Source organism: Physeter macrocephalus, chromosome 18 (genome assembly GCF_002837175.3).
Source record: "Physeter macrocephalus isolate SW-GA chromosome 18, ASM283717v5, whole genome shotgun sequence".
In the NCBI taxonomy this organism is placed as follows: domain Eukaryota; kingdom Metazoa; phylum Chordata; class Mammalia; order Artiodactyla; family Physeteridae; genus Physeter; species Physeter macrocephalus.
The window spans coordinates 3,670,640-3,694,366 of NC_041231.1; the positions used below are offsets into that span (position 1 = coordinate 3,670,640).

At 61.0% G+C, this 23,727-nt stretch overlaps 1 protein-coding gene across 1 annotated transcript in view; it reads left to right on the forward strand.

Annotated features, from left to right (window-relative positions):
• The first annotated feature begins 8,539 nt into the window (after nt 1-8,539).
• The window catches only part of MOB2 (MOB kinase activator 2), a 52,190-nt gene continuing 37,002 nt past the window's right edge, over nt 8,540-23,727 (forward strand). The window contains exon 1 of the mRNA XM_024117582.3: nt 8,540-8,663. Within this exon, the coding sequence (XP_023973350.1) occupies nt 8,647-8,663 (17 nt within the window). The 5' untranslated portion in view covers nt 8,540-8,646. The remainder of the gene's footprint in view (nt 8,664-23,727) is intronic.

Sequence of the window (23,727 nt, forward strand, 5' to 3'; positions counted from 1 at the left end):
CCCCAACCCCAACCAGGGCGCTCTCCCCGCTTGCACACCTGGGGCCTCCGCGGGGTTCCAGCAGGGCAGGTGACTGTCCAGGATGGCCGTGTCGGCACCATGGGCATCCGGGCCGGCGGAAGCCGGACTCAGCCTGACGCAATGGGCGGACGTAGCTATAAATAGCCAAGGAGAGCTTGAAATAGAAGTGGGGGAAGGGAGAGGGTGGGTGGTGAGGGGCCGCAGTCCTGGAGAGCGCCGGAGAAAGGGCCTGAACGCCAGACACCAGGGGAGGAAACAAAGCCGCATTTTAGAGCGCGCCCGTCCAGTGGGTGTTCACACCCGGAAACGTCTGGGGAAGCAGGGTGAAGTCCAGCCAGCCCAATGCCCACGTTGGCGGGGGAGGGCGGGGTGGGGTGGGGTCTGGGACAGGATGGTGACCAGGGTCGGCCACAGCTCACGGCCTGGCTCTCAGCCTTCGGCTCCCAGGTGACCTGAGGGCAGAGCGGCCCCTCCTCCCCATGCCTCCCAGGACCGGCAGAAATGAGATTTCGTTCCTCTGCCTCTTCCCCAGTCAAGCACCCCCCCACACACACACTCCAAGGGACCCGGCATCAGGGGAAACTAGGCCTGCCAGCAAGGAGCTCCGCCCCCTGCACCTTTACCTGAACCGGCTACCAGAACCTCCCTGGCGCAGCAGCATTGCCCACCTGCCTCAGGACACGCTGCAGCTTATGGGGGTCCCACGTATCTCGGGCTCTGGACATCTAGGCCAATACTGGGCAACCACAGGCCTGCAGGACTAAGACCCCACGTGGGCCCAGAGGTGGAGGAGAGAACCCCAGGGCTCCCTCCCTGAGTATCTACCCTCCCGCCGCCCCCCCGCCCCCGCAAGTGATTTCAGACCTGGTTTCAGACCTCACTGTCTCTGAGGTTCCCCCACCCAGGCGCCAGTCTCTCTGCTCCTGGCCTCTGCTGGTGGTCTGCCATGGGGAGCTGGGCGGCAGGCGTCCGGGCAGATCCAGAACACGGGGATGGCGCTGGAGCAGCTGATAAGGCCCTTCCCCGTGAGTCACCCCTAGCAGGAAACTCCAGGAAGGGCAGGATTGGGGGTCCAAGGACGGGGTGGGGGGCCTCACCTCACCCAGCCGGCGGCTGGCTGCCCTGCTCCTCCCCGAGGGGACGGTTGCGGCTGCACCGCCAGTGGGGGGACCGTGGGCGCGGCCCCACCGGCAAGAGCGGGGCTGTCCCGCTGGGCGGTGACGTCAGCCCAGGTGTAGGGGCGCCCAGAGCCTCTTGGCTGGGGCGGGAGCAGCCGGCCTCCGGGCCCTCCGGAAGCGTCCCCATCACACTCCGGCCGCTGGGGTCCCCCTCCCGGGGGCCCAGACCCCACCCTACCGGCGCGCACAGCCGGGCGCGCCCCGGGCTCCCAGGACCGGGCGGCTGGGTGTGGTGGGTGCTCCGCGCGCCCGCACCGAGCTCGCGGCGGGAAGGCCGCGCCCACTCCCGGACGCCGCCGGCCGGGCCGCCACGGCATCCTGCATCCTTCATCCCTCAAAGCGCCGCTGCCCCTGGGCTCCCGCCCCTCCGCGCGCCCCGGGCCGCGAGTGGAGGGGGCGCGGTGAGCACCCGCTTCGCGCCAAGCCCGAGGGCATGGCGGCCCCGCCCCCGGTCCGGCCCCAGGTGGGCAAACACCTGCCGGGCGGGGACGGGGCGAGCGCCCTTCCCGGCGTCCCGGGCCGAGCCACACGAGAGTAGGCCTGCCCGCTCAGGGGGCGCACCGGGAGCTCCTCTCCGGCCTCGGGCTCCCGCCCCGCGCTCCCGGAGCCGGGCGAGCAGCCCGGCAGCGCCACCTGCTGCCCGCGCCCGGGGAGGGGCGGACGGGACCCCCAACCTCCACACGTGCCGGGGGCCCTGCTGGCTGGCAGGAAAGCGTGGCTTGGGAGTTCGGGTCCTCGGCGGTCTCCAGCACCACGGCACCCGGGCCCACCCTCCTTCTGAGGCCTTGCCCTGGGCCCATCTGCAGCCTCAACTGCCCACAGCCTCCACCTGCTCCGGGCCTGCCAGCCCCACCGCCACACCCTCAGAGGCACGTCTGCAGTCAACAGCCTCAGCTGTGTCTCCAGCCGGATTTCATCCCCGGCCTTCAGACCCGAAAGGCCCAGATGCTGGGTGCCACCTACAGTCTAGCTGGCACCTCGGCTCCCTCCCCTGCCCCTTGCCCACACCCCCTCACCTCCCTTCCCCGCCCTCACCCCACGGCCCTCCAGTAAGCAGCACAGGCTGTGGCTCTTGACTGTTACTGCGGCCCCACTCCCTGCACCCCTCATGTGGATGGTGACGCCCACGTCCAGGCCTCCAGTCTCCGTCTCCTCCATCGGCCCCCACCCGCCCTCACCCCCACTGAGCGGCCTGCAAAGCACCCTCCTTCTGCCAGAGTCCTTCTCTCTCCCTGGAAGGTGCCCCTGGCCTGGTCTGCAGGTGTGCTCCATGCTCGTCCACGGCTCCCCCAGCCTTAGGTGCAGGGCCTCTGCCTCTGCCCCCACTGCCCAGCAGGGCGTGGCACCGAGAGTCCCTGACCCCTGCCTTCGTGTTCACGTGACATTCTCCCGTGTGGCTGTCTGTGTCCAAATATCCCGCTTATAAGGACACCGGTCATATTGGACTGGGGCCCACCCTCATGAGCTTATCTTAACTAATTTCATTTGGAAAGACCCTATTGCCAGTAAGGTCACATTCCGGGGCACTGGGGGTCAGGACTTTGACATATCATTTTGGGCGGGACACAGTGCAGCCCATGGCGGGTGTCAGCAGGGGCACGCGCACACTTCAGGACGACCAGGAAGCCCCTCAGACCTCGCGCACGGCGCTGCTCAGCCGCCTGCTCTGGGAACAAGGCTTTATGGCCGCAGAGCCCGCCTCCCCCACCGACGACCTGGGGTCTTCCCGGATCAGAGCAGGCACCCGGTTGATCAGGAAAAGCCACTAGGGGCCGTCTGGTCCAGGGCTCCTCATCCGGCTTGCCGTTCAGGATCCCCTTCAAATACAGATCCCTGGGGCCCACCCAGACCTACAGAGGCAGACCCTAAGGAGGGGACAGGGCCCAGGCATCTGTATTCCCGAAGTTTCTCCAGGGAGCCTGCAGCGCCTGCGGACCAGGAGATCTAGCGTTTGGAGACCCCCGATCTCGTAGCCCCCTCCCATTGGATGGAGAAGGGTGAGCCCAAGCTGGCTCGCGGCAGGGCTGGGAGAAGGGCCCAGTCTCCTGGCTCTCTCCGGGGCCTGCTCCTTTCACTGCTACCAGCCAGGGGCCATGGATTAGGGGTCCTTAGCCTGTCCTGCCCCAGCCAACCCAGGGACTCGAGCTGGGGAAGGCTGGATGGAACAGGGCAGAGGCTGGGCGGGGAGGGGAGAGGCCAGGGGCCGCCAGCATGAAGCATTAGCACGGCCCCTGGCCAGTGGTAAGTGCCCCAGAAGTAAGCCCAGGTGACAGTGACTTCTGGTGTCTCTGTGGATACCTGGCCCTGAGGACCAGTGGCCACCCCCTCAGGGCCTAAGCCAAGTGCCCCACAGAGGGGGCAGGGAGGGGGCACTGGAGCCTGAAGCTCTCCCAAGGCAGCTCAGACCTCCTGCCGCAGCCAGACAGAAGAGCCGCTGAGCAGGCTGCTCCCACGGGTGACCTCCTCCACCGTTCTCAAGTCCCGGGGGAGGAGAGCCCCTCTGTGAGGCAGGATGTACTGGGAAGACGGTGGGCTTAGGCACAGATGGTTCTGGAATCCCAGCTCTCCACCTGCTCACCGGGGGACCTTGGACAAGTTCCCGTCCCTCTAGGAGCCCTGGTCTCCTTCCTGCAATCACTGCCCGGAAGGGCGTGAGGCTGAAGGGAAGAAACGTGGGTAGGGCAGCCAGCCGGGCAGCGCGGGTCTGCAGGAGGGCGTTCTCGGCAGCACTGGCTGAAGGCTTGGAAGGGCCGATGCCTCGGGAGGGGAGCGAGGGGACTGGGAGCCACCGACCTTGCAGCTCCCGGGGGATTGGCTTTCCGAGGTGCCTTCCCCAAAGCAGACCCCCAGGCTTCTCTGAGACAAGCAGTGCTGACCCTCTGTACCACGAGGCAGGCCCTCTCTGCTGCCCCGGCACTGCTGTCGCTCACCCTCAGCCTCACTGGGGACTGTCCCCCACACGAGAAGCAGCTCAGGAGGCGAGAGGGAGCCACTGTTCTCCAGCCCCCGAGGTGTAGGAGAAGGTGTATCCTTCTGGCCAGGCAGCCCGGCACTGGGAAGGATGCTCTGGACCTCCGACTGGCCACGTCCCCCACTGGCTGTCGGACACAAGGGAAGGCAGCCGGAGGCGGGCCCTGTGCCCACAGTATGGGCTGTGAGTGGGCCCATGGGATGGACAGACGGGGTCAGGCCAGAGACAGTGAACGAGAAGGAGGACCCGGCAGGGCTCGGCTTGTGCCCGGGGTCACTGCTGAGAGTCAGCTTTCTCCGCGAAGACGTGTCACGTGGTCACTGTTATCCTGGAAGCCTCATCCTCCGCCCCACAGTGGAGGACAACTTCCTCTGGAGGATTCCTGCAGGTCCTGCCTTCAGGGGGTCCCCAGTCTACAGCAAAGCATAACTGGGAAAACCAGGCCCCTCGTTTCCCTGCCCAGGAACTCCCTGCTGGCACACAGCTCCAGGCGCCCCTCTGGGCAGAATCTGGGCGGAAGGCAGGCGGCTGGTGGAAAGGACAAGGTTGAGGGTTGGTGTCTGCATCAGTGTCCTGTGGCTGCTGTAACCAAGGACCACAAACTGAGCGGCGTACGACAACAGAAGTTTGTTGTCTCACCGTTCTGGAGGCCGGCAACCAAAATCTTTGGTGTCAGCGGGGCTGGTTCCTTCTGAGGGCTTTGAGGGGAGGCTCTGGCCCACGCCTCTCCTTGGCCTGTGTCTCTTCACACCATCTTCCCTCTGTGACCAAATCGCCCCTTTTTACAAGGACGCTGTGTGACGAGGTGCTCTTGCTATTCCATCACGACCTTATCTTAACTAATTCAATCTGCAATTTCTCCATTTCCAAATAAGGTCCCATTCTGAGGTACTGGGGGGTTATGACTTCAACATACCTCTTCTGAGGGGTCGGGGGCCACAATTCAACCCGTAACACCCAGAACTCCTTGTCCGCATCGTTGGCGTCAGCATTCTCCAGAGCGCCGCCTAAAGTATCATATGTCTTGATTTTTTTCATCGACCGTGTACTCCCATCAGTCTGCAAGCTCTACGGGGGTTACTTCTTGTCCGTCTTGTCTGCCGTTGCGTTCCGAGCACCTACGGAGGGCCTGGCACGTGGTTCGCACGCAATACTTATTTGCCCAGTAGATGGATGAATGGAAAGAAGGGCTAAGTGGAAACCCCTGCAGTTCCACCTCCCTGCCAAAGTAGTAGACCACAAGCAGAACTGAATCTCCAGAGAAGTCACAGAGGTTGGTGCCACCACCAGAGAACTGCAAGGTGCAGAGGTCCTGTCACGTCCCAGTTTCACTCACACGTGTTGTCTGTGCAGGAGATGGAGGCCTGTCGGTGACTGACAGTGGGTTATTGCAGGTTTAAGGCGCTGACGAGTCCAGGCTACAGGACAGCTACACCTGCCCTTCCAGATGTGGTATCCTTCCTGCGGCCAGTCAGTACAAGAGTCCCAACCCTACCCCCACACCAAGAGCACCAGGAGAGGTGAGCAGTCCTCTGCCAGGGTTAGGGGTGCACCTCCACCATCTCACTGCAGGGTCTCATCAGCGCTTACGCCCTCCACCGTGGTTTAGTCCACGCAGGGTCTGATTATGTCAGGGTGCCACACCGTTCCATCAGATGGACGGTGTCCCGTTGATAGGCTGCAGAGCCCGGGACTTAGTGCCATTCTAGACACTAAAATAACATACACGGTTTCCAAAGGGATATTAGATGCCATGAAAAGTTAGGAACTTACCACATCTAAGTGAAATTTTGGAGGTTCAGGAATCTGGGAATGTCAAGACATCCCCTCCAAAGTGAGGGACACCTTGAGCACCTCAACACTAGGAAGAACACACACATTTTGATGGATATATCAATCAGACAGTTGTCTTTAACTTCAAGTAACAGAGACCGGAAAGAACAGTGACTTGAGATTTTTTCAATTAAAGAAGTCCAGAGGTAAGAAGTTCAGGACTGCTGTGGAGGTTCCAGAGTTTCAGCAAGAACTCAAATTCTTTCCATCTTTCTGCTCTGCCATCATCAGCATGCCTCATGGGCCCAGATGGCTGCAGAAGCTCTAGCCGTCATTCTCCTATTATTGGCAGGAACTAGGAGACTGGGCCACATTGGGGTGGGGAGGAAAGACAAAAGGGATTTCCTGGAAGCCACCCAACAACTTCCACTTCCATCTCATTGGCCACCCTGTCTACATGGGAAGCTGGGAAAAAGAAGGAGGAGGGGAAGGCAGGGAGAAGAAAAGGCTATGAACGTTGGGCGGTTAACTTATCCTCTCTGACCGGTGCTCATTGAGTGTGCTATTCTTATCTAGTTAGCAAGAGACCTGAGGGTTTGCCAGCTTTGAATGTGCTCCAAACTGAGGAGAAGATTTAGCTGAGGCTGCCTGCCGTACAAGCAGTTCTACCAGTTGGCACTTATGACTCAATGGATCCAGTGGTGCTTGGTGGAGATTGTGGAGCTCTAGTGGGTGAGCGAGATAGGAGGGCCCCAGGGTCTTGGAGCAAAGCCACATCCTCTTACAAAATAAACCATGCTTCTTTGAGATGCGAGTTTTGACTTGCCACTGGGCTCCACTTCAGACCGTACATAAGACCACGGGACATCTCATGACTATGTGATCTGAATGGCCCATTATGGACTGGGTGACACAAAGCCATAAAGTGGGGTGTACCCAGCAGTAAACCACCATCGGGGGAAGGGGGATGGACCTTCAGCACAGGTAAGCAGCCTGAGCAGGGGGGATCACACTCCCAACACGCTGAGTCATAGCTCCCTGCTTCCCCATCTTCAGCCAACACCTGTGACCTTATGAAGTTTCTTAGGGCACTATTATTCCCATTCCACTAATAAAGAACTTGAGTCACAGGGACATTAAACAACTTCTCCAAGTCACCCAGCCAGTAAGTGGAAGAGCAGGGACCCGAAGCCCAGGCTACCGCGGGGACGTGGGATGGGGGGGATGGGGGATGGGGGGGGCGGGTCGCGGGGCAGGAAGATGGATGCAACCTGGGGGGTGGCTCGAAGCTCGGGTATCAGTTTAGGGAAGATTACAGCAGCCAGATGCAGGCAGGGTCCCCAGGGGCTCATACTCCTCGGGAAGAATGGTCTGGGTCACTGTCCTAGGTAGAGATGCAGAGTGGCCGGCCACGGCAGAGTCCTAACTATCTACCCTTGCCACTTGTCCAGCTGTGGAGACGAAGGCCCTGGCCCATATCTGCGTGCTTGTCCTCCCTGAGATGGGACATGCGACAGGACTTCCCCTCGTCCCTCTGTCTTTCCTCATTATTTCATCTCAGGTGGCTGGTGGTCAAGTGCGCAATGTTCCCCCACAAGCTTCACGATCAGCAAGGCACCAGAGGGAGAGAGGCAACCTCCGCACAGCTGGCAGCAGCTGATGAGACTCAGGTGGGGCTGTAGGGTGGGGCGGGACCAGGGCCAAGGGCAGCGGCACTGGGCGGGGGTGGGGGGGGTGGAGGACTCAGCTTGTCATCCGTCCCAAGCGTCCCATGTGTCCCAAGCACCGTCTCCTCCATTCTTGATCTCAGCCAGCGGCTTCCACCACCGATGTGGTCCCTGGACAGGCGCCCGTCCCTGCAGGCATCTGCCCTGTAGGGCAGCCAAAGCCCAGCGCCTGCCCCAGGCTCTCTCCTTCCTTGGGGAAGGAGCCGCCCCACAGACCTCTGTTAGTCTCGTTGACTGTCCCCGCGTCCAGGGCCCCATGGCTGCCAGGAGGCTGGATGGAGGGGTGTCGCGGGCTGGTCTCCGCCGCCGGGACGGGCAGAGAGTGGGGCTCAGGTCACAGGGGAGGCCGCTGGGATGCGAGGGCGCGGGGCTCAGAGGCTCTCGCTCCCTGGGCCGAGAAGGGAGCGGCCAACACCGTGCCGGTCCTGTCCCCGAAAACTTCCCCTGCTGCCAGCTGACGGCTCAGCCTGACATGCGAAGCTTACTGAGCCTGGAGAGAAGCCAGTGGCGGAGGGGACCCGAGGAGGGGGGAGGGGCTGCGGCGTTCTGGCGACATGGGGCGGCCAGGGCGTAGGGGGCAGTATGGGGAGCAGGGGGACAGCGAGATGGGAGGGGACATCCCGGACTTAGGGAGACATCCCGGGTGTGAGGGGACATCCCGGGGTGTGAGGGGACAGTGAGGTGTGAGGGGACAGCGGCGTGTGGGGGGACATCCTGGGGTGTCAAGGGACATCCCGGGGTGTCAGGGGATCCCCGCGCAGGCTCCAGGAGGTGGGCCGGTGGGGGACAGGGCTGTAGGGGCGGCGGGGGCGGCCCGGACTACGTTTCCCAGCCGGCGGCGCGCTGCGCGTCACTTCCGGCGGCGCCCGCGGCGCGCGTGTAGGAGTGTGCGAGCGAGTGTTTACTTCCGGCCGCCGCCGCCGCGAGCTGAGGGCCGAAAGAGTCGGGCGGCGGGCGCGGCGGTCCCCGCGCAGCCATGGACTGGCTCATGGGGTGAGTCGGGCGGCGGGGCGGCGGGGTGGCGGGGCTGGCGGGCCGGGCCGCGGGAGGGGCCGCGGGGCGCGCCGCGGGCGGCACCGGTCAAGGGCGGCGGGCCGGGCGGCGCGGGCCGGGCCGGCGAGGGGCGTCCCCGGGTTGGGCGCGGGGCCGGGGCTCCCCGGAGCGGGGTCGGGGCAGGGCCGGGAGCGGGGCCGCGTCCCGCCTGCAGTCGGCGCCCGCGCGGAGCGTCGCGTCCCGGGAGCCGGCCCTGGGCAGGCGGCCACACCTCGCCGCTGGGTGTCGGGCGGCGGGGGAGGTCGGACGGAGGCTGCTCTCGCCGGTCGCCGCGGCGAACTTGCTTCGGGAAGAGATAACTTTGACGCCGGCAGAGAACAGCTCCTTAAAAAACGAGGGAAAAGAAGCAAAACAACCCAACTCTGCCAACGTCCGCCGGGGCGAGGTCGGCGGGGCCGGGCTGCGATCGGCGTCTCCGCGGGCGGCCGCCGCAGGGCGGGGTAGGAAGGAAGCATCAGCACCGGAGCCTGGGCTGGGCTCTCCCTCTCGTCGGCCTGTGTGTTGGGCTTGCTGGAAGTTAGATAAACGTATAGAACGTCACGTCGTCTTCAACAAGTTATTCTCCCTAAAGCCATCATTTTTTTCTTTTCTTTCTCTTTTTTTTTTTTTTTTCCACTTTTTGAGGATCGAGAAGGGCTGGCACTTTTCACCCAGTAGCGTGGTCCTCCATCCGATCTGTGCCCAGCTCTGGTTTGTATAGCACCCCTCTGGAGTTAGGTTAGTTACTCCGGGAGCTTGGGTTGGGAGTGAGGGAGCGGTTGCTGTGTCCTTGACCTCGACCGGTGGAAGGGCTTGTCTAGACACTGAAGTCCGGGAAGGGAGGTGCAAGGTCCGATGTACGTTTCGTGTCAGTTTCTGTCAGGTCCTTTCGGGGTGTAGGCAGAGGGGAGGGTGCTGTCGGCGTAGTCAGGGACATGAATGAGACCCATCCTTCCCGGCAGGCTGGGTGGAGTTTAGTGAAGGGGGAGACCAGGGGAGACCAGACAGCGTGAAGGATGAATAAAGAGGCCAAAGAGTTGCTGAGTGTGACGGGGTAGACCTGGAGCCAGAGCGCAGGGCTCAGGGCGGCATGTGGGTGATGCAGGCGGCCAGCCGCGGGGCAGGGCCGCTCACCTGGCTTCTTGCAGAGGCAACACTGCCGTCCCAGCCCCACTGCTTGTTAGCTGTGTGACTCTAGGGGGTTACTTCTTCTCCAGACCTGCTTTTAAAAAGTCACCTGTAAAGTGGAAATCATGGTCCTTGCAGCGTGGTGTTGTGGAAGGGTCCACTAAAGCGTTTACCACAGTGCCTGGCATTGGTGGGTGCTGGTTACTGTTAGTAAGGAGAGATGTTTGCAGGAGGCCTTCGTAACCCACGGGCACCAAGAGTTGAGGGCAGACAGCTGTGTTTGCTTTATTTTGAACCATAGATGCTTGCTTTCTGTGTTTATCAGGAGGGATTGCTTTGGAGGCTACCTGGCCTCCCATGAGTCGGTTTCAGGGGAGTAGGCTATTGATTGGCTGAGTTGAATTAACAGGGCTTAGGGTCGAAGGGACCAGCCCGATCAGCTGGGTTGCCGAGGGGGCAGCTGATTGTATTTTGTCTGTGTGTGGTCATTATGTGCTCATGTCCATAAGAAGCAGGTACTCTGTACCTGGAAACTGACCAGCGGTCAGTTTTTTTAACTGCCTGAGGTCTGTGCTTTATGGACTTTATTGTAATCATTGTGAACAACCAGAAATTTACCACAGCTAGGCTTAGAAGGGTCTGCTCCTCGAGGCGCTTGTCAGGACCGTCTGGGTAAGATCAGCGGAGCACTTACCTCCCCGTGGTGGGGAGGCCGGGCCCAGTGTTGGAGGAAGACAGCTTTGAAAGGGACGGCAGGCCCGGAGCTGCTGCTTCTGTGGTGTCTGGGGAGGGAAGGAGCGTTCGCTGCCGACTGGCTGTAAAGTAGGCAGTTCTGAAAGGGAACTAGAGCTCTCCAAAGAGGGGTTAGGATGGAGTTTGCTTCTCTTCGTGCATGTGTTTCCAAACTTGGTGGATTGCGTATCAGACTTGGTGAATCATGAATTCTTTAACATTTCCTTAACTATGAACCCCCCCCTTAAAAAAAAAGTGGAACAATCTCAGTAGTCAAGTTCTGATCTTCTCGAGAGCGTGTTTCCAGGGTGGTGTCTGAGAAAGCTAGAGCTGGGAGGGCCCGGGTGGCCCTCTGTCCCTCCCATAGGTTTACTGAGCATCTGCTGTGAAGTGTGAGGATGCAGAGGCCTGGACTTCACAGCTGCACAGGGAGTGAGAGCAGAGACCCCAGCTCTCCCGCTCTGGTCCCCCTGCCACCCCACCTGGCCCCTCTTGGGAGGAGAGCCAGCCGGCGGCGCGTGAAGGGCCTGGCTCCTGCCAGATGCCCTGTACATGCTCAGTGCTGGGACTTCAGTTAATCCCTTAGCCAGGTTTCAGCCTGGAGGAATTGAGGAAGTGTGTGATGTTTTACCCTTTCTTGATATTTTTATTAATTCACATCTTCAGTGTCAACCGGTTTGTGTGGAATAGAGTTCTCATGTTTTTAATGTTTTTTGTTCGTTTTAAAAGAAGTTTCTTTGCATTTGTTCACCACGGGGGACAAAGTCTGGACTCAGCTGTAGTGGCAAACGGGGCGCCCTCCTCCTCCTCCTCCTCTGATCACTGTCATGACCAGAAGAGCGGTTTACAGACGTTCGAGCGAGACCACACCTTCCCTGTCACTGAAAGGGCCTTGCTGAGTAATGCTGGCAGCCTTATCTTCAGCTCTGCCTGCCGTGTGTGAGGAAAGGGGGGCCTGCAGGAAACCTGCTCGGGGAAGCTGGAAAGAAAGCCAGCGTGTTACAGCTTGCTGCTGGACTTTGCTGGGGCTCACGTGCAGGAGGGTTCTGCGACGGGCAGCTCGCATCCGTCGTCTTACTGTGCGTCTCCTCTGCTTGGCATTGAGCACCGAGGTGTGTGGTAATTTTTGTCCTCTTTTTTTTACAAAAGTACTTTCTAACTTGAAAAGGGGTGCGCTGCTTGTGTAGGTCACCTCCGGGGTCCTTGGCTCTACCCATTCTGGACAGCGGCCGACAGGGTGGCACCCTTGCCCAGAGCAGAAGCTGCATGAGCTGGGGCGGCGAGGGAGCCACCCCGCAGAGCGTGGCAGTTTGGGGAGAACTTTTGTCCTGTCCTCAGCTGGCGGTGGCAGGCATCTGTGAGCGGACGATAGGCGTGCGGTTTACATTTTACCCGGCGGAGCCGGGTCCAGAAGCTTCCCAGCCAGCATCTGGGAATATAGAAGAGGAAACGCACTTCCTCCCCTTCTGACTGGTGGGGGCCTACGGGGTGAAGTTTGCAGGGACCTGCCCGCCCGCGCCCTCTAGCCCAGCCCGCACCCCGCGAGCCCCTTGCCGGGGCCTCTCGGGCCTTGACGTCAGCACCTCCTTTCCTCCCCGGGGGCGGATCGAGGTGGGGTGAGGCGCAGGGTAGGGCTTCCTGGCTCTGGCCAGAGGAGACAGGCCTCCTGGCCTGGCGATTGACTCCGCGGGGCGGTGGAGTCGGCGCCGTCGGGCAGTGCCCAGGGCGTGCTGCGCGGTCGGGGGCTTTTGGGCCTGGTGGGTCTGCCGGCAGGAATCTTGCGCTCGGGTGAAGGGGATCCAGCCCGTGGGTGCCACCTCTGCGGGTATTTGAGCCGGGCATTGATGCCTTGCCCTCGGCGCTTGGCCTCTGGGGAGGGCGTCGCGTGGCTGGCAGTCAGATCCCACACGAGGGCACCCAGGCTGAGCTTGCTCGATTCTCTAGGCTTTGGGGGTTTTTTAACAGCCTCGATGAGGTATAATGTACCTACTGTAAAGTTTACCTGCTTTAAGTGTACAAGTAAGTAATTTTTAGTATAATTACAGGGTTGTGTGACCATCCCCGCAGTTTAGTTTGAGGATGTTGGCCTCACCCCCGAAAGAAACCTCGAGTTCAGTGGCTTCCCGTTCCCTCGCTGACCCTAGGCAGCCACCCATTTACTTTCCATCTCTACACATGGGCCTCTTCTGGGCGTTTCGTATGGAAGTGGGATGGAATCGCAGCACGTGGTCTTCTGTGAGCAGCTCACTTAGCTTAACGTTGTGAACGTTCGTCAGTGGTGTTGCTGGTGTCAGCCGTCCTTTTTGTTGCCAAACGATATTCCACGGTGTGCAGATACGCACGTGCTGCCTCTCCACTGACACCTGGATTGTCCCTGCTTTCTGCTGACCCCGGATGGTGCTGCTGTGAGCCAGCCTCTCCCAGCCGTGAGCCGGACCCCCTCCTGCCGGGGGACCTCCAGTCCCGACTGCATATTCACCGGCTGTCCTGGGCCAGACCCCGAGCTCAGGATCAGAGTGTCCCCGACGGAGAAGACAGTCTGTGCTCTGTCAGGCTGGTGCAGGAGGAGCAGATGATGCGGGGCGGCAGAGGACGGGCCAGGAGGGCGGCTTGGGAGGGTGCACAGGAGTTTTCCAAGTAGAAAGGAGGAAAGGTCGCGCCCCAGGAAGGAGGAACGGCATGTGCAAAGGCACAGAGGCACGAGGAGAAAAACTGCGGCCAGTGGGCCCTGGAACCTGTGGTTGCAGGGGCACGTGCAGGAGCGGCTGCTTTCCAGGCGGGCAGTCGCTGTGGCCTGGGGCTAGGGTGCGTTCAGATCCCTCTAAAGAGGGCCACGGTCACACGGAGCCCTTGCAGAACGAGCCCCACGTGCCTGGACACCCTTGGCAACGCGTCATTTCTCATTTGTCCTCCTGCTTGGGGTGTCTGCAGGGAACCCTTGCGCAAGTGTCCCCAGGGACCCGCCGGAGCACCGCAGGGAGGCTCTGCGGGGTGGGCAGGGCCCGGGGCAGCCGCAGTGCCCTGTTCCAGCCTCTGTCCTGGCTTCTCACCCCCAGGCGTCACTGTCTGCTGGGCTCACCGAGGCCTCTTCTCGGGATGCTGGGAAAGCCGGGCGGCACTGGGCGCTGGCTGCTGGACTTGTCCAGAGCTCATGGTGGCCTGGGAGGGGTTCGCACAAGTGGGCGCTGGAGGCTGCCTCTGTGGGGAGGCCTGTGTCAGTGTTCTCGCTGTCCCAGCCTTCCCCACGTTGTCCTTGCTGTGGTCCTGGAAACTTAGATGCACCCAAGCACACGTCCTTGATTTTGTCGGGGACGGGTCTGCATGGCCTGGGAGGGAGGCCAACACCAGGCATAGGTGTGCTCGGCGGGGCACCCTCTGTGCCTGTGTTGGGCGCGTCGGCCCCGCAGGCTGGTCTGGGAGCTGGTCTCAGTGCCCACTGGTGACTTCTGTGCGTGTCCCCCGCCAGCAGTGGCCGTGTCCGGAAGAGGCGGTGGCGCGGGCTCTTCCCAGCTGACTTGGCTGGAGGGCCTGCCGTTCTTTGTCTTCCTCGTGTTTGTTTTTCTTTCTGCACAGGATTTCTCCCAGCCCGGGTACCCCCGGTGGTGTGCAGGGCTGTTCTGTGGGACGGAGCCCGGGGACATGGGACTAGGAACAGTTGGAACCGGAGGATAGAATGCGGATGCTTAAGGAGAAGACGAGGAGGTCGTTGGTGGGTGACTGGGCCACGTGCGACCCGTGGTCCTGTTTGAGCGGAGCCGTGTGGCTTTGGGCCGTGGCCACGTTCTCCTCGTCGCCTGGTTTTTTTCTCTGAAGCAGTTTCCTTTGCCGGTGGGAAAGAGCTGCCGTGCACGGTCACCCGCGGTGGAATATGCGCGCATCCTCCCTGCACGTGTGTCCCAGGGATGATGCCGCGCGGAGGCGCGGAGCTCCCACGGAGGGATCCAGGCCGTGCTGGGAAGCAGGGTGGAATCCGGTGGGTGGGTGCTCAAGAGCCGTTTTAGTAGGGCTTCTGGAGCGTCTTTGAATAGGTGCCATTTGAGCTAAGACCTGGGGATGTGAGAGATGGGAACGGGGCTCGGGGGCTGGATGGTCTGGGGTTTGAATCCCGACTACAGCTTCACGAGTCATCCTGTTTTACCTCCCCAAGCCTCAGTTTCATTGTCTGTGAAATGGGCCTAGTAGTAACCTTCCCAGCGGGTGGTGGTGGGATTTTATGAGGTGTCCACCGTGGAGAAGGCCCTCTGTCCCCTCAGAGTGAGCTGGGGCTTACCTGGCAAGGCGGCGCCTGCATAAAAAGTGAGTGCAAGGGCTCTGCGCCCTGCGGCCCTCAGGCCACCTTGTCACTATCACCTCTGCCCTGCCCTTGGAGTGCTGCTGTGGCGAAGACCCAGCCCTGTGTCCCGATGCACGGCTGCCCTCAGCCCCGCAGCCCAGGCTTCTGCAGTAGGTCTGGCTCTCGGGGTGACTCGGGCGGAAGGCGGGGGGTCGGGGTCTTGGTGCCCTGGAGGCCGCTTGATCCAATTCCCTGCCGACGGCGCCTTCCATCTGTAACCCGCCCGCTCCCGGGTCCCCTGGTCGTGCCACACCCACCTTCCCCCGCCAGATGCCAGTGCTGAGTGCCGCTCTGGCGCTGATCCCGGGGTGGCGGGAAGGGCGCGGCCTGAACTGGCTCACCCGGTCCGCTCTCCCGCCCCCCGGGTGCTGCGCCAGCTCCCCGGCCACCCCTCGCGTCTCCTCTCCTGCCGGGATGGCGGAGCTCGGTATGGAAGGTGGAAGGTGGAAGGTGCTGTGGCGGCCTGCTGTCGGTCCACGCCTTCTGCACTGAGAGTCTGCCCTGGGCTGCCAGAGGGCCACGTGCAGAGGGCGCGGGCCTGGCCTGCCAGGCTGGCTCTCCAGCAGCTCCGTCCTCCTCAGATCCCGCACTCGGATCCCCGCGTTGGTGCGGTCCAGCTCTGGTCGTGACAGGCCCCGTTGGCCTGTTCCCCGGGTTCCTCAGGACTGAGGGTTGCAGAGCGGGCATAGAGGAAGTGGTTATCACCTGTCCCAGCTGCTCATTAGTGAGACGCTTCCAAAACAAATAGGCCTCTGGGCGGTGGCAGTTTTTATCCCACGGGGCGGGGCTGTGCCTCTTCCTGCCAGCCTGCAGGCTGATGGGAGCCGCAGACCCGGGCAGAGCCGCTTCCTGCAGGCTTCTCAGAAGTGATGCTGGGCCCTGTCTCCCACAGGGAGGGCGTTCTCGGGGCGCGCCTGGGGCTGCAGAGGAGGCCTCCACGCTGGGTTCTCCAGCTGAGTGTGGACTCCTCCTTCCCTACTGCCAGGCTGGCTCAGCAGGTGTCACGGCCCCGCCCCGAGCAGGTCCTCCGCGTGGCCCCGGGGGTCGCCCTCGGGGAGGAGGAGCGTCTGGAGGCGGGGCTGCGCCCACTCTGGCCCTCACCGCCTCAGCCAGGGCTTCTGAGTGGAAGGAAAGTGTGGAAACCTACGACAGGGGCTTCGGAGTGGCCGGCCTCCTCCCGCAGGACGGGGCTCGCTGCGCCTCCAGAGCGCTCACCGCCCGCTCAGAGACCTTCGTGCTTTTCGGGGGTTTGGGTCCGGCCTCTCCTCGGGGCAGCTCTCCCTGTCGGGCCCTTTCTCTGCACCCCTACGGGCTGTTTAACCCGGCTTGGCTTCCCTGGCTGCTCTTCAAGACAGACCCGTGACTTGTTTACAAGGACTCTTCTGATTCAACGGGTGGAGACGCCGGCCCAGTGGCCCCCGGGCAGGGAGGGGGACGGAGGTGCCGGGAGGTGATGTTTACTGAGTGGGGTCCCCCCAGCCCAGCGGGCGGACGGGAGACAGCCGGGCGCCCCCACCGCTGCAGCTGTATCTCGGCAGGGCCTTCCTAACAGCTGCTGGGGGCTGGGACTGCTGGGGGCTGGGAGCGGAGGCGTGGGCAGTGGGAGGGAGCCAGTTCCCTTGCCGTGGCGGATGGAGGGCACCATCCAGAGGCCCCTGACCCAGGCTGGGGGACCGCCAGCGAGGACAGGCGAGGTTGGCGTTCTTCGTATGTCCCCGTGTGCATTAGTGCTGGTTGGGACCAGGAGGAGAGGTGGGCGTAGGCGGGCACTCAGCCCCTGCACTCTGCTGGCCTCGGCGGGCGGGGAGAAGACGGCGCTCTCGGGGTGTCGTCGGCCCGCTGGAAACTGAGTCTCTGGCTGCTCAGAGAGGGGGACCTGAGGCGTTGAGTTCTCTTCTCAGACTGTTTCCCGTGGCCCCGCGTTGATGCCGCGAAGGGACCCAGAGACACTGAGCCTGGCGGCACCGACTTGCTTTCCTCGCCTACCAGGCTGTGCCTGTGAAGGGCCAGTGCTGACTCGTGCCCACTTTCGGCTCCAGGGCCTGGTGCGTTGGCAGCTCGGGACCTGGTCCCTGCGTCAGGTGAGGGACCCTCCCGTTGCCCTCCCCACGAGCGGGCTGCCTGCCAGTGGGTCTCCACCTGGAGGGGTCTCACCTTCCGGGGACGCGGGGCGGGGCCTGGAGGTGCCGTGGGGCGTTGCTGCGGGCCCCTAGTGGGTGGGGGCCAGGGATGCTGCTCGGCGTCCGGCAGCGCAGGCGAGGAAGGGCGCTGGTCAGTCCGCGTCTGCTCGCGGGCGGGCTGGATGGGAGCTGCTCGTGTGCGCGGGCCGTGCGTGCTTCCGTGGTGCATCGTCGGCCCGCTCTTGGCTCAGCGGTCTAGCTGCTTATGACGGGGGTGAGTTCTTTCTACTTTCACGGTATTAAATCCCAAGTATTAAGAGGATAGAATTTGTTCTTAAAGAGACAGCTGAGAGCAGAGAGAGGAGCTGGGAGGTGCTGGCACCCAGTCGGGAGGCTGTGTCACCGGCCTCCCCCGCCGAGTAGCTGTGCTTCCCTCGGGCGCGCGTTCTGCTGGCAGATGAGGGGACGGTGGGTGCGGCTGTGCTGGGAAGCCGACCAGGGAACCCAGACGGGTCAGGGCTGTCTGTGCACCAGGAGGCCCGAGCAAGCAGCGACACACACACACACACACACACACACACACACACACACACACACACGGAACACACACACACACGCACACACACACACACACACACACACGGACTGTGCGCGCCGTTTAGTTGATTCTGTTGGGAAAGAAATTCCATCCATGCTGCCATCACCAAGTGTTCCGGAGGCCCTTGCTGGTCGGGGCCGCGTGTGGTTCCCGAGGCCGTGGAGAAGATGGCAGGCGGTGGGCGCAGGGGTGACCCGGAGAGCTTGGAGCAGTGTCGTCCTCCAAGGAGCCCAGGCGAGCTTGGGACGCCCCCAGGCCCCTCCTGGGAGCTCTGCACGGCAGGAGTTCAGGGCTGAGCCGTCCCGAGTGAGTGAGCAGCCACGGCCTGGCCTCCGCCGACCCTGCAGAACACTCCCCTCACCACCCCTTCCCAGCCCCTGCCCTGGCTCTCTCTTAGCTGTTGAAGGTGATGAATGAATGGAAAAGGAGTCAAAAGAAGAAGACCCAGGCCTCGGATCACCCCCTGGGCTGCCCTGCCTTTCACTCCTCCCCAGAGGGCTGGCGTCCTCTCAGAGGAGCTTCTTGCTGAGAGTGTGGGGCGGGTCATGCTTGGTGACTTTCCTTCCGTGTCCTGGATGAGCTGTGTGGCATCCAGGGGCCGGAGGGGCTTCAGCGGGTGTGCAGGGCTGAGCCTACCCATCTTCCTGAGGATCACTGACACGGGGTGTGCACTGGGGACCGCTGGGGCCGCGGCTTTTTCGCAGGACAGGGCTCGCTCCCTGCCACGAGAGGAGTGTTTTCTGTTGGCTGAGGGTCCTGTGCCCTGCTCGCCCGACAAAACGTGTGGCAGGTGCTTCCCTTTTGGGGTGTTCATCTTCTCTCCCAGACCCACAGGTAGCCTCACTCCCTCGGCATGGGAGCAGGCAGGCAGGCACCAGGGCACCCCGAGCCAGCCTGTGGGCAGCTGGCCGCGGGGCATCAGCCCTGCAGGGTCTGGTCCCAGGAGGGGGCACCGGCGAGGAGGGCTCAGCGCCCACTCTGTGTGCCGTGTGCAGGTCAGGTGATCTGGGGGTCACGCTTGCTTTCCAAGCCTGGGCACCCGGATCAGGGGAGGGGGCCCCCAGCCCCTGCCCTGCAGATTGGTTTTGGCTGGGACGTGTTTTCTGGCAGGTGCCTGCTGTGTGGCAGGTGCCTGCTGTGTGGCAGGTGTTCTTGTGACCACAGTCAGGTTTACTAGCTTCAGGGACGCAGACGTGCTCATGCCCCACAGAGCGTTAAAAGCACCGAGGGCAGGCACTGGTGGTCTCGCGGGTCGCGCCCGTCGTCACGCAGGCTGTCCCTGCTGCCTCCCTGCCCGGCCTGCTGCCTGCCTCCGAAGCAGGGCGTCCGATTGGGTCCGGGTTGCCACCTGCCGTGGGCCCTGGGTCTCGGGGTGCTGTTTGCAGAGCGCTGCACCGCCCCACATCCGCCCTGCGCTGTCCGAGTGAGACCCAGGCGCTTCTCTGGACGCGGGCACTGCAGCAGGGACTGAGAAATGCCTTGTGACAAAAACCCGTGTTTCCTAGTACATTCTCGTGTTCCTGCTGGAAGGCCTCCTACCTTTTTGGCTGAAGAAGTGCTGGGCTCAGCTGAGTTCTGTCAAGAGCTCCCGGCATTTATAATTCATGTGAAAATAAATGTGTCCTCTTGTCATGACCGTGCTGGCTTTCATGCACTTCCTCCCAGGCCAACCTAGTGCAGCCGGGTTTTGAGGATGCGTGACTGTCAGCCCCACGAGGCGGGAACGAGCCGTACTTCCTTGCTTGTGTGAAGCCGCGGCGGGTTGCGGGGAGCTGTGCTTCCTCTTGGGGTGCTTTGTGCTCCGTATTGTTTTTTCTTGTGTGTCACCTCCTCATGGGACTTGTGGTTGTAGGTGGGAGCGTTGGTGGTTTGCCGGCCCCTAAGTCTGAACTGTCCCAAGGACAGCAGTGGGGCCTGTTGTTCACGGCAGATGCCCCCTCTCTCCTGAGATGGCTCCACGCCAGGGCGCAGCGCCGCCACCCTGATGGTGGAGCCTGTGCCCCTGGGGGCGTCAGTGGAGCTCATGTCCCACTCACGCAAGATCCAGGGCCTGCCCAGACACCAAGCTGGAGTCCCTCCCTGCCTCGCCCAACGGGGGCCCCGCGTGGCCGTCGACACAGCACGGGGTTGGGGGAACGTGCACAGCGCCGACCTGGAAGCAGGTCTGTGCCCCCCGGAAGCCCTCCCTTCTCTTCTCTGTTCGGGGGCCGGGGCGATTCCAGTCTACCTCCCAGCTGGAGACCTCCCTGGGCTGCACGTGTGCTCCGTTCGACCTGCGTGGTCTTTTTCTGGATGGAGCAGCCCCGCTGTGTGCCGGGGGCGTGGGGTTGGAGTGGCAGGGGCCTGAGGGGCCTGCTGTCGGCGTCCGCCGTGCCTCGGGTCCACCTCCTCCTGCGTGCGCGTCCTCCTTGCTCCCATCAGCACAGGCAGGACCCATGGGGACAGGCCTGGCCGAGGGCCGGTGTTGGTGGCAGTGCACGTGGTGGGCAGAGACACTGCCTCTGCCATCTCACAGACTGGCCTCCGGTCCCCCGTCCACCACCAGCTGTGTGACCTCGGCTGCTGTGTCAGGTCTCCAAGCCTCAGGCGCTCCCCGTGTGTGGGGGCCTTGGCACCTCGCTGGCGGGCGGCGGTGTCCTGGTGTCTGTTCCTGTCGTGCCTGCCGCGGTGACTGTGTGGTGGGAACAGGCACTGCTGTGAGGGACGTGGTGGCCGCGTCTCCACGGTGCCCTCGCCCTGCGTCTACCCACGGTGGGGGGATGTCAGGGCTGGGTGCACAGCTGTGCTTCCACGGCATCCGTGGACCTTCAGGAATCAGCATCTGTGGCGCTACAGGGGGACGATGACGGTGCTGGGCTCGGGCTGGCTGTCCCCAGGGGAGGGAGGCCACCGGACTGGACGGTGGGGTGGGGGTGTAGTGAGGGAGCTGCGCCGCCCTGTGACTCTTCCCAGAGCCGGGGAGCTATGGGACCACAGGTCACTGGTCTTTGAGTCGGCTCTGATAGTTCAGGTGTAGGATCAGGACACTGCACCTGCAGATGTCCCCAGCTCTCTGCTGATTCACTGTAATTGGGGGGTCACAGGATCCTCCTGGTCACACAGCAGATGGGAGAGCAGTGGTAATTACGGGCCCCTGCTGGCCCCCGGGAGCTGGGTGTACCTGCCAGGAGCAGTTCACAGGCAGCACTGCACCGCGCTTTTCCATCTCTCCTCTCTTCCCCGGAAGTCCGGGTCACTTGGTTTCTAACAAAAACAATAAAATGTCCCCTAAAATGACGTTTGGAGGGTCTGGGGTGGAGACTGCACTCTTTGGCCTGTGTGCCTGGGCACTCTTTGGCCTGTGTGCCTGGGCCTAGAGCCTGACTGCTCACACACCCCACGGTCCTGGCCGCAGGGCCTGCCTGATTCAGAAGCCAGCTGTGGGTGGTGTGACCACATGAGGGTCACAACTTCACTGGACTCCCTCCAGGCAGGCCCATGGTTCCCTGGGCTGACCCAGCTCCAGGGCCACAGGCTCTTCTAGACCCGGGCACCTGTGGGTGGAGTTGGGGAGCGTGTCTTTGTCTTTGGCTTAGATCTTCCGCAAACCACCAGAGTACTGACCGTGTATTACTCCTGCTTAAAAGACGCTCTGGACCTCCTTGCCTAAGGGATGAAGTCCCCATTTCCCTCCATCCCTGACCCCCAACCCATGGGTGCCCATTGCACTGCAGCCAGGTCAGGCCTCTGATGTATCCTCTTCAGCCAAGACCCCTGGCCTGTGCTCATGCTGTCTCCTTGGCCTGGAGAGCCTCCCGTCTGCCTGCCTGACTCCAGTGTGGCTTTCTGGCCATGGGCTCCTAGAACATTTGACCTCCAGCTTCAGGGCCCAGTCACAAATGGGGGCAAGGATGGAGCTTCCCAGCTATCTTCTTAAAGCTGCTCGCCCTCTCTGTTAGAAAGAGAAATTAAGAAAATGATCCCATTTGCAATAACATCAAAAAGAATAAAATATTTATGAATAAACTAAGCAGGTGAAAGGTCTGTATGCTGGAAACTATAAGACATTGATGAAAGAAATTGGAGAAGACATAAAAGATATTCTCTGTTCATGAATTGGAAGAATTAGTATTGTTAAAATGTCCATACTACTCAAAGCAATCTACAGATTCGGTGTAATCAGTATCAAAATTCCAATGGCGTTTTTCACAGAAATATAAAAAATAATTCTAAAATGTGTATGGAACTGCAAAAGACCCCAAAGCAATCTTGAGAGGGAAGAACAAAGTTGGAGGGATCAGCGTCAGTTATTTTAAACTATATTATAAAGCTACAGTAATCAAAACAGTATGGTATTGGCATAAAAACAGACATAAAGATCAATGGAACAGAAGACAGAGCCCAGAAATGAACCCATGTGTATATGGTCAACTAATTTACAACAAAGGAGCCGAGAATATGCAGTGGGGAGAGGACAGTCTCTTTAATAAACGGTAATGGGAAAACTTGACATCCACATTGAAAAGAATTAAACTGGACCACTTTCTTATGCCACACACAAAAATGAACTCAAAATGGTTTAAAGATTCGAACATAAGACCTGAAACCATAAAACTTATAGAAGAAAACATAGGCAGTATGCTGACATTGGTCTTGGTGATGATTTTTTTGCATGACACCAAAAGTAAAGGCAACAAAAGCAAAACTAAACAAGTGGGACTACATTAAACTAAAACCATCTGCACGGCAAAGGAGACCATCAACAAATGAAAAGACAACCTAGGGAATGGGAGAAAATATTGGCAAACCACACATTTGATAAGAAGTTAATATCCAAAATATACAAGGAGCTAAAATGTACAAAAGACCTAAATAGACATTTCTGCAAAGAAGATACACAGATGGCCAAGAGGTACATGAAAAGATGCTCAACATCGCCAGTCATCAGGAAAACGCACATCAAAACCACAAAGCGATACCACCTCACAGCTGTCAGAATGGCCATCATCAGAAAGAGAAGAGGCATCAAAAGTTGGCGTGGATGTAGAGAGAGGGGAAGCCTCCTGCACTGCTGGTGGGAGTGTAAATTGGTGCAGTCACTGTGGAAAACAGCATGGAGGCTCCTCAAGAAACTAAAAATGGAATTACTGTATGATGCAGCAGTCTCACTTCTGGGAATATGTCTGACGGAAATCATTACGTTGAAGAGATTTCTGTACTTCCACCTGCGTGGCAGCACTATTCACAGTTGCCAGGTATGGAAATAACCTAAGTGTCCATCGATGGATGAATGGATAGAGAAAACATGGTACGTGTGTATGTGTATATATAGATCCCTCAAGAGGGAAAAGGCCGGCCACCTGGGGACGCACAGTGCACACGTCACCGACAGAAGGCGCATCCAGACCCTGTCAGATCACGGAGACACGGGCAAGAGGCTCCGCGAACGGACACCTCACCGGAGAGCCCGCGCTCCTGCCCGGGTCAGGGGAGGAGGAGCTCGGCCACGCTGCCCATCGCCGTGGGCCAGGGCTCACCTGTCTCTGCTGACTTCACGTAGCTGGACCACCAGACCGACGTAAATAGTCTTTCCTTTTAACCCTCTCACACTTAGCGTGCACACGTTTAGGTTCCACCCTTCCCGAGCCGCGGGCCAAAGCCCCGCTCACGTTGAGGCACACGTGCGCCTTCGGCTCCTGAGGCGCCGGGCGGTGTGCACAGCGGGGGGAGAACACGGTGCCGGGAGAAGCCCGGCCGCTGCCTCCGGGGCCAGAGGCAGAGAAGCTAGCTGCGAGACAAGAGGGGCTCCAGGCAAACGTCGGCTCAGTGACTGGCATGGCCCGCGTCTCCTACTGAAGGATTTTGAAAGCAGCCTTTGTTAGTGAAAATCAGTAAGATCCTTCCTTTTCACCTCTGCCGATTCTGGAGCATTTAGGTTGAAGTTGTTTCAACAAGAAGGCCCACTCTCCCCGCTCCTGTGTGCAGACTCTGCCCTTGCTCCGTGTCGCTGGTCGGTCATGTCAGAGCCCCTTTGCCTGGTTGTGATGTCGGGGATGCCAGCATCCACTGGGATTGCTGGACAGGCTTTGCTCCGGTGAGTGTCCTTTTCCATCAGACCTCACGTGAACACCTGGG